We start from the raw sequence: 10,000 nt of genomic DNA, 5'->3' as shown, positions 1-10,000 counted from the left end.
AACGAGCAGCAATAGAATCCAAAGGAGCAGCAGCTGCAGCAACAGCTGAAGCAGCAGCATCAGTAGAATCGAAAGGAGCAGCAGCTGCAGCAACAGCATTAGGAAGAAGCAGCAGCTGAGGCAACAGCAGTAGCAGTAGGAAGAAGCAGCAGCTGCTGCAACAGCAGAGGCAGCAGCAGTAGAATCGAAAAGAGCAACAGCTGCAACAGCAGCATCAGTAGAATCGAAAGAAGCAGTAGCTGCAGTAACAGCAGAAGCGGTAGAACCAAAAGAAGTTGCAGCAACAGCAGCAGTAGAATCGAAAGGAGCAGCAGCTGCAGCAACAGCAGAAGCAGCAGCTGCAGTAGAATCGAAAGGAGCAGCAGCAGCAGTAGAATCGAAAGTAGTAGGAAGTAGCAGCAGCTGCAGCAAAAGCAGCAGCAGCAGTAGAACCATAAGAAGCAGCAACTGCTGCAGCAGCAGTAGGAAGAAGTAGCAGGTGCAGCAACAGCAGCAGTAGAATCGTAAGGAGCAGCAGCTACAGCAACAGCAGTAGGAAGAAGCAGCAGCTGCGGCAACAGCAGCAGCAGTAGGAAGAAGCAGCAGCTGCAGCAACAGCAGAAGTAGCAGCAGCAGTCGAATCAAAAGGAACAGTAGCAGTAGCATCGAAAGAGGCAGCAATGCAGTAACAACAAAAGAAGTAGGAAGAAGCAACAGCAGAAACAGCAGCAGCAGTAGGATCGAAAGAAGCCGTAGCTGCAGCAACAACAGCAGTAGCATCGAAAGAGGCAGCAGTTGCATCAACAGCAGAAGCAGCAGTAGAATAGAAAGGAACAGCAATGCAGTAACAGCCGAAGCAGTAGGAAGAAGTAGCAGCAACAGCAAAAGCAGTGGCAGCTTTTACTTTTCTGTTTTTACGATCTCTTCATTTACTTCTCATCTTGTTTCCTTTTACCCCTTATTCTTGTGTTGTTTTACGTATTTTAAATTAGATGCCAGTTCTTTTTACTGTTTTTAAGCCCTTTGATGCCTTTTGCACATTGTTTTTATAGTTCATTTTAGGATTTCTTTTGTATTATTTTATGTACCATCTTCATATCGGTCACGATCCTGGTAGACCTGCATCTCCGGGAATAGTTTTGCTTGTGAGGTCAAGTTGGTTCCAAGCCTTCAGCTTGGCCCCCTCACTCCCTTTGCGAGGAACAAACGGGGCCCCCTCATTTTCCTTGGCCCCTAAGCCTGAAGTCTCCCGCCTCACATAACCTTACATGGGTAATGCAGGCAAGGAGATCGACCACATCCTTGTTAGCACTCGATAGGATCCTCCAGAACTGCAGGGCGTGGGTGTGGTGCTGATCAGAGATTATTTGTGGCTACCATCCAAGTCCACTTCAAAAGTCCCCATCGGTCCAATGATCACCCTAGGGTGTTTCAGTTGGACAGGCTGTGGGAGGAGGAGTGAGCCCTGTAATTCTGGGGGACACCTTTAAGTGCGAAACGTTCAATGCAGCTCAAGATTGATTGATGAACGCCCAAGAGCAAGACAGAATTTTATCTCACAAGAGACGCTGGTAGCTATAGATGCTTGTTGTGTGGCTTGGCTGACAGGGGATTGGAATTTGCATTATTCTCAAGTGCACAGGACTCGGTCACTGTTGAGAAAGGACAAGGAAGAGTTTATTTGGAGTATTGCAGAAGAGGTCGAAGGTCATTTAGTGAATGCCTTCGTCCTGCCTACCAAGCCCTCTTCACAGGTGACTGCAGTCCGGTCAGTAGGTGGCCAGATCGTCTCAGATCCTGTTCTGGTTATACAAGGTTGATCCACCAACAGTTAACTTGGATATGGGTAATGTAGAGATTCCATTGCCGGACCCACCCATTAGTGAGGATCCACCCTCCCTAAATGAAGTGTGGTAACGCAGCAGGTATTTGCAGCATCCCAGCTGAACTTATAGGCTGCTGTTGAACCCAGGACACAGGCGTTGCATGCTATCCTGGCTACTATCTGGCAGTCTGGTACCGTTCCCCTGGCCTGTTGAGGGGTATGGTCATCCCTTTCTGGAAGGGGAAAGGGTATTGATGGGACTGCAGCAACCACAGAAGCATCACACTGCTCAGTATACCAGGTAAGGTTCTCGCTTACATTCTTCCAAGACATATTAGAGACCACCTGCTGAGGCACCAGAGGCTGGGGCAATCTGGATTCATTCCTGGTAAGTCCAAAATAGACAAAGCGACCTCAAAAAGGCGTTTGGCACGGTCCATTGGGAATCACTCTGAGAGATCCTGAGATTGAGAGGATCTCCAACAAGGATTACTGGGTTACTGGGAAGCCTTTATACTGGTACTATAAGTGCTGTAAAGTGTGGTGGCTTGTCGAGTTTCTTTCCTGTTAGTTCAGGAGTGATCCAAAGCTGTGTCCTTGCACCAACACTTTTCATCACTTGCATGGACTGGATACTATGCAGAGCTATTGTTCAGAGTCAATGTGGAGCAACTCTGGGGAATATCAAGATTACTGACCTTGACTTTGCTGATGATGTTGCTATTTTATCTGAGTCTTTGGAAACCTTAGTGGTGGCTCTGGATGAATTTAGTAATGAAGGAAAGGCTTTGGGTCTAGAGGTCTTCTGGACCAAGACCAAGATCCAGGATTTTGGGGACTTGCTAGGAGAACTTTCTTGGTTGGTACTTGCGACGAGGAAATTGAAATCACAGAGAGCTTTACATACCTTGGTAGTGTAGTTCATAACTCTGGGCTGTCACGCCAGCGTCAGAAGACGGACTGGCCTGGCAGCAGGAGTCATGAACTTTCTCAACAAGAGTATTTGGAGATGCCGGTACCTGTGCAGAAGAACCAAGCTACGTGTTTTCAAGGCTCTGATAATGCCATCTTTACTATAAACCAGGTTGTCTCTGTACGAGACAACCTCGGGTGGAAGAGGCTTGTGGGGACGACCAAAGAAGTCATGGCTAGGCCAGATTGATCAAACCTGTCGTGAGGACTTCGAGATGAGCCGAGTCCCTGCCTGGCGGTGTGCCATGAGGGATCCTCGTAGGAAGAAACGAAGGGTGGATGCGGCTCTGCGCCCCCGTCGGTGTTAGCTCCTAATGATGATGATGATATATATGTATAATATATATGATATATATGTTTTTATATATATTTATGTAACATATGTATACATATATATAATATATATATATATATATATATATATATACATATGTTATATAAGTATATATATTATATATATTATCGATATACATATATATACATACACACACACACACACACACACACACACACACACACACACACACACACACATATATATATATATATATATATATATATATATATATATATATATATATATATGTATGTATGTATAATCGTAATAACCCGTACATAATATTTCATGGAAGAATAATCAGGAATAGATTAAACAAAGAAAGTTACTAGGTAAATATCGGATACAGAAGGATGCTTATTGAACAATAATGTTTTTACATCTGTAAAAGCTAAAGAAATATTGTGGTTTCTGTGTAGCAAGACAAAAAACAATTATGCGGGATCACACAGCGTTGACCAGGTAAATGACCCTTTCCACTATCCCGGTGACCTCTAAACGACCGTCCGAGATAGTTCCCCTGGAATTTCGTGACCGCCTCAGGCACAACGCGGCAAGGTCGAGGGATTCTTGGCGGGAGCAGAGGTCGGGAGAACAGACAGAGAGAGAGCAGAGACAGAACAGAGAGAGAGAGAAGAGCCGTGAACGACCGCGAACAGACCAACACGGAGTTCAGCAAGCCATCGGAGACGGCAGAGCAGCAGATGGATTGGCATCCCTTTTACCAACGGCACCTTTATCTATATATACAAATAACTTAAGTTCTGCAGTTGTACAAACCAGTGTGAAATTATTAAATCAATAAAGGGGTGTATTTATACTTTCCCGTGTGGAATTTTCTTGCGATCCTTCGTAAACAATGCCTGCCTTAATTATACGAAAATCTAAATAATAATAAAGAGCTTCAGTGACAGTGAACACACAGATTTTCTCATAAGACATGAAATTTTCCCACACTACCATTTTCAATCCATGCAAAAAGGACAAAAAAAAAAAAAAAAAAAAAAATCTTAAACTCCCGTCAACAAAGACCTCGGCTTGTTGCGTCCAGTAACAACGGTTAGGATTGTTACATCTGCTTTTCTCCTAACTTCATGATGCTTAAAAGAGGTGACGATGATTTCAGAATATAATTAGCAATTAATAGACAGGTGTTCCATATACACTCGTGAATGAGAAATGGTACTGTGATCGCACGTGCTTCTCTCTCTCTCTCTCTCTCTCTCTCTCTCTCGCACTCTCTCTCTCTCTCTCTCTCTCTCTCTCTCTCTCTCTCTCTCTCTCTCTCTCTCACACACACACACACACACACACACACACACACACACACACACACACACACACACACACACACACACACACACACACACACGCACACACACACACACACACACTTGTACGTGCTTGTGCTTGTGAGTGCTTGCGCTTACCGCATCTTCATACCTTGCAAAATGTCGTCAAAGGAATTTTGTGCAATCATACGTTCCACCACCAAGACAGCCTTGGAGAGGCGCTGGATATCAGTCACTGTCCCCTTGTGACGAGCACCTGCGGCCAGCCTGATGGGATCCGCGACCTGGGGATTGAAATGTCAAAGATGGAATTATGAAACCATCATGAATGTGTCGGTCTTTCTCGAATGAAAAAATCTAAAGTATAACCCGAAATTCAAATAATTAGTGATTTGTCAAATGTCATCGTTAGTACATGATTGCACAGTATCATTTTTAATATGACTCTATGGATGACCACAATAGCTGATTTTATAACTGAGCATTGGTCAGTTTACTTTGTAATATAATGTTGTAAAGATTTTTTTTTGTATTAATATCAACTTTACATTAACAAACCTCAAAAGTCTGAAATATTTATTCATATGGTTATCGATCATTTGGTTAATCAAGACAGTACTGACATTACTGATAAGACTTTCACGTAAACGATATGATAGGCAGTCCATTCCTCTGAACATGCAATTACATATAACATTCTCAGTAGCATGAATAAGATGAAGTGGGATAATGCTAACATGCTGTAATATGTTATGTATATGTGTAATATATGATTCATGTATAAAGGGTAGCCATAATTCTTTTTCTGGTTTCCAACATTCTAGAAGTTTGTAGCAACATGGACTTCCACAGTAGATCATATCCGTACTCTCCGGGTCACTGTATAGTGGTGTTGTGTTATAACTTTCATCGACTTTAAACAGGTATTTGAATCAGTGCACTGTGAATCACTCTGGCGATCTTGAGAGTTAGGGGAATGCAAACAAAAATTATTGAATTGATAACAGACCTTTATATCAGTATTGTTGCCATTATATCTCAGCCTATGGAGACCTTTGTGACAGATCTTGACGCATTTCCCAGTGATGCAAAGCCCTTCGGGCAAGTGTCATTGGCCGTGACCAAGATATAAGACTATTCAGGTGGTGTCTCCTTGCGACGAAGACATCTAAGTCACATAGAGTATTATATATCTTGGCATAACTCATGGTTGTCGGCTGTCTGGCCACGAAGCCAACGAACGAATTCGTCTGGCCGCAGGAGCCATTGGCTGAGACTGCGCAGAAGGACCAAGCTGTACGTCGCGAAAGCCTGATACTATTGGTTTTGCTGTATGAAAGGGAAGGCTGGACTTCATTCTATGCTTTGCAGTCATTTTCAACAGGTCCTTGACCAATTTAGGATACGTGGGCACTTGGCTCGCCGCCCACCCACGCCCTTAAAGGAGGATTGTTCAATTAGCCCATGCCCGACAATACTTATAGAATGGGTCCAAGTTACTTATATTCTCCTGCTCTTACGATCAATATTTTCCGTGCTCCTGGTGGGCAAGTGAAAAAAAATATAAAAGAATATTTTCCTTTATATATATATATATATATATATATATATATATATATATATATATATATATATATATGTATATATATATATATATATATATATATATATATATATATATATATATGTAGATTTATATTGTATGTGTGTGTGTACACGTGCGCGTTTATGCAATGTACTTAAATTGAGCTTTACACTCAAGTCAGGCTGTCCTCAAGCCTGTCTCCGAGAGGCTAAGCCTTCCATCTTACCGGTGTTGGTTTCGTGGCCGATCTATCTCTCGCCCTTTCCCGTTCTTTTTCTTTTTCCATTTCCTTTTCTGCATCGACGACCTTCGCGTAATCAATCTCGTATGCTTGATAGATGTCATAAAGGCCCACGTTGATAGAGAACGTTGTGCTAGGCGCTGGCTCGGTTTGTATTGCCAAATCCTATTGAGTAGAATTTAGTTTATATAATTTAGAATGTCTTGTGGTTATAGTGGTTATAGATTTCCACTGGTTCAAAGAGCCAAAGCTAATACCTTTCTAGAAATTTTGATTGTCTGAGACACTCGGTCACTGAAATTGAAAGGATTTGGTTGGGCGTCAATCCTCTGAAGTTCTTCCTTGGAAATTACACTGCTATAAACATCATCTTCCACCTTCAAAGCCTCTGCTTCTTTTCCCACGTCAGTGTCTTCTGTCAATAGAATTTAAATCACATACAGTGGGCGCCAAAAATACTGAGATCTATATAAAGAAGAAGAAAAACAAGTTAAATCTGCATAACATTCACCCTAATATCTCGCCATTTCCCTCTGGACTCTAGCAGTCAGGATCCGGCATGGCATGCATCTACTGAGGCAACAGTTCGGATTTATATCCCAACTGTTGCCTAGTCACGTCATGGCAGGGATATTCTTGCCATTAAGGGTGTCTTTCACTTGTTTAGAGATGTGACAATGGACACCACGAATGGCAAAAGAGTTTATCATGTGTTCCCTCAGAACTTGGATGTAGCGATCCCTATTCATGGGCAATTCGTAGGTAAGAAGAAGAGCCCACCCTTCCCACATTCCTATGGAACAACATTTTTTGTTGCGGAAGCACTGTGCTTTACTGTTATACTGGTGCACTTGGTGTCGAACTGACTAGATCTAAGATCTAAGTGTTTTTTTACGCAAGTTGTAGGATGTCACAACTTGGAATTTGCTCTTATCGGACGAGTGGACCTTCTGCTAATCTGCCACTGACCAGTTCTTTTGATATTAGCAAAAGCAAGCTGCTTGTGCCGCATGGTGTTAGTCAGTAAAGGTTTATGTGCCACCGTGCGACGTTTGTTTACTTTCAGCTGATGTGTTATACGAATATTAATAATATGCGCTTCCTTTATAATGTGAAAATTGAAATAGGGCGAAATCAGCATAATCTGCATCAAATATTAAGTGCTGGGGTAATCTTGCACGACATGAAATTTTAAATTACGGCAAATGACCCAAATTACTGCATTTTGCTGACTATACCGAGCCTCCATTAAGCACCCGGCGAGGGTTTTCAGTTGCCAGACACCGCTTAGTGGTGCCATATCGGTTTATAAGACGTTTGCCTCCTTTAAGAAGGGTCCCAGTGTATATTTTCAACGCAGAATGAAATAATATTCCCAATATCTAGTAATAGCTACCATGTTCATATAAGAATGTATGAGAACAGAAGGTACATTACCTAGTGATTGTATGACTGGAGGATTAAGATCCATAAACGTTGCATCATCCCTGTGAACAGATCTAGAGGGGAGCGTAAGGATGTCAAACACTGGGTCTTCCTCGGCCACCAGCTGGTACATACCAGAAACAAAGTCATAGCGCACTGTGTTCTGTTTCTTAGTTTTCTCAGATGTTAGACGGATGACTACCTCTGGCTCCTTAGTTCCTGGCTGGAGGATATAAGGATGCATTAACATACCCTTTTTATTCCGTTTTAGGTTTTACAGCATGGCGTGTCTATGCGCACACGTTATTCATTTATACATCTATATAGAAACTATAATTTCTGTCTATCTTACTCTTTTTATCTGTTGACAAAATAACACACACAAACATAGACACAAACACACGCACGCACACACTCACGCACGGACGCACGCACACACACACACACACACATACACACACACACACACACATACACACACACACACACACACACACACACACACACACACACACACACACACACACACACACACACACACACACACATACACACACACGCACACATATGTATATATATATATATATATATATATATATATATATATATAAATACATGTATATTTGAATATATATGTATATATATGTATATACATTTACACATATATGTATATCTATAATTATACTGTTACATATTCCAATATATATATGTATAAATACATATACGTATATACATATAAATTAACATAATTGTATATATACATACAAATATACATGTATATACATATATATACAAACACATATATATATAAAGTATATAATGTACATATATATACACATAAAGATATATTTCTATAATTGCATATATATTTAGGAATATGAAAGAATATATGTATATATACATATATATGTATATATATGTATACACATGTATAAATAATATGATTATATATATATATATATATATATATATATATATATATAATCGAGGGAAGCGGATTCTTATAATGAACAGGAGGACCAGGACAGCATGAAACCACATTTTTGCGCATATTCACTTATTTATCGAGCTTTCGGACATCAAACAACTGTGCCCATCATCAGAATTTGCATATAAGAGAAATACAATATAAGAACTATTTACACTAATATTGAATATATAATTTCAAACGCAAATAAGATAATAGTAGAGCAAAAAATGTAAAACTGCAAATGTAAATATACCAACATAGAACATGAGCAGGGAAATTATGTTTACGCATTTTCTCTATAGGTGTAGTGCGGAGTATAAGTCTGTGTCATGTTGATGTGCCGATCAGACCTAGCTTGATAGCTTTTAAAAACATTTAATTATAATCTAGCTAAATTCTTAGTGCCAATTCTCAAACCTATATATATCAGGGAATATACTGTACAAAATTCTTTTGATTTTGCAAAGCATATAACAAATTAGTCTTGAAAACCATATTATAATGGCTAGTTTTGACGTCATTATTTATAAACATACCCTTGAAAGAAGCTATATATATTCGTATAAACATATTATTTGAAAACACTGACAATGTCCATAACTTTACAAAAGACCAATTCAAGAAATTGTTAAAATTATCTGTAGAAGAATCAATTTTCATGTTTAACAACCAATTGTATTCTCAAACTTGTGGTGTAGCAATGGGAAGTCCGCCAGGCCCCAACTCTTGCAAACGCGTTTTCATGCTATCACGAGAGCATATGGTTAGCAGATCGCCCATCGCATTTTTAACCAATAATGTATAAAAGATATGTTGATGATGTATTCCTGCTTTTTAATGATGTTTCACATGTAAACATGTTTTTAGACTATTATGGTAACTCAAAACATGATAACATACAATTTACCTCTGAAGTCCTTGTCTTTTTTGGATTTTAGATTTGAACATGGGGATAATACCTTTAAAACCTCCATGTAGAGAAAACCTACGTTCACTGGTAGTGGTTTAAATTATTTATCCTTTCTACCTATGATGTTTAAAGTTGATGCAATCAGAACATTGTTGTACGGATGATGTCATATTTGTTCAAACTGGCATTCTATTAACAGTGAACTTCAATTCTTAGAAACCTTTTTGAAAACCAAATTTCCCCTGGCTGTTATTAAAAAAAAGAAATAAGGCTATTCTTAAATAAGATGTTCTGTACTAAACCAGTGAATTACAATGTACTGTACCATGGGGTATCCGATACCTCAAACTACCAGACTATGGACACATAAGCACTGTCGTACGAAAAGAAATACATAAACTATGAAGCTACCATTTCCCACAGATCAGTTTCAGAATGATCTTCACCAATTCCAAAACAATTCG

The 10,000-nt window shown here is 40.0% G+C and overlaps 1 protein-coding gene across 1 annotated transcript in view; it reads right to left on the bottom strand.

The window, feature by feature from the left end:
* LOC138864133 (dynein axonemal intermediate chain 1-like) overlaps window positions 1-5,144 on the bottom strand; it is a 22,722-nt gene extending 17,578 nt beyond the window's left edge. Inside the window, exons 1-3 of the mRNA XM_070130180.1 lie at window positions 5,094-5,144; window positions 4,964-4,972; window positions 4,557-4,689 (exon numbers count right to left, since the gene is read on the bottom strand). Of these exons, the coding sequence (XP_069986281.1) occupies window positions 4,557-4,689; window positions 4,964-4,972; window positions 5,094-5,144 (193 nt within the window). The remainder of the gene's footprint in view (window positions 1-4,556; window positions 4,690-4,963; window positions 4,973-5,093) is intronic.
* Window positions 5,145-10,000: the final 4,856 nt, after the last annotated feature.

Source organism: Penaeus vannamei, chromosome 15, assembly GCF_042767895.1.
Source record: "Penaeus vannamei isolate JL-2024 chromosome 15, ASM4276789v1, whole genome shotgun sequence".
NCBI classification, from domain to species: Eukaryota; Metazoa; Arthropoda; class Malacostraca; order Decapoda; family Penaeidae; genus Penaeus; species Penaeus vannamei.
The sequence above is the reverse complement of the archived record's forward strand: the minus strand, read 5'-3'. Positions and strand labels throughout refer to the sequence as shown.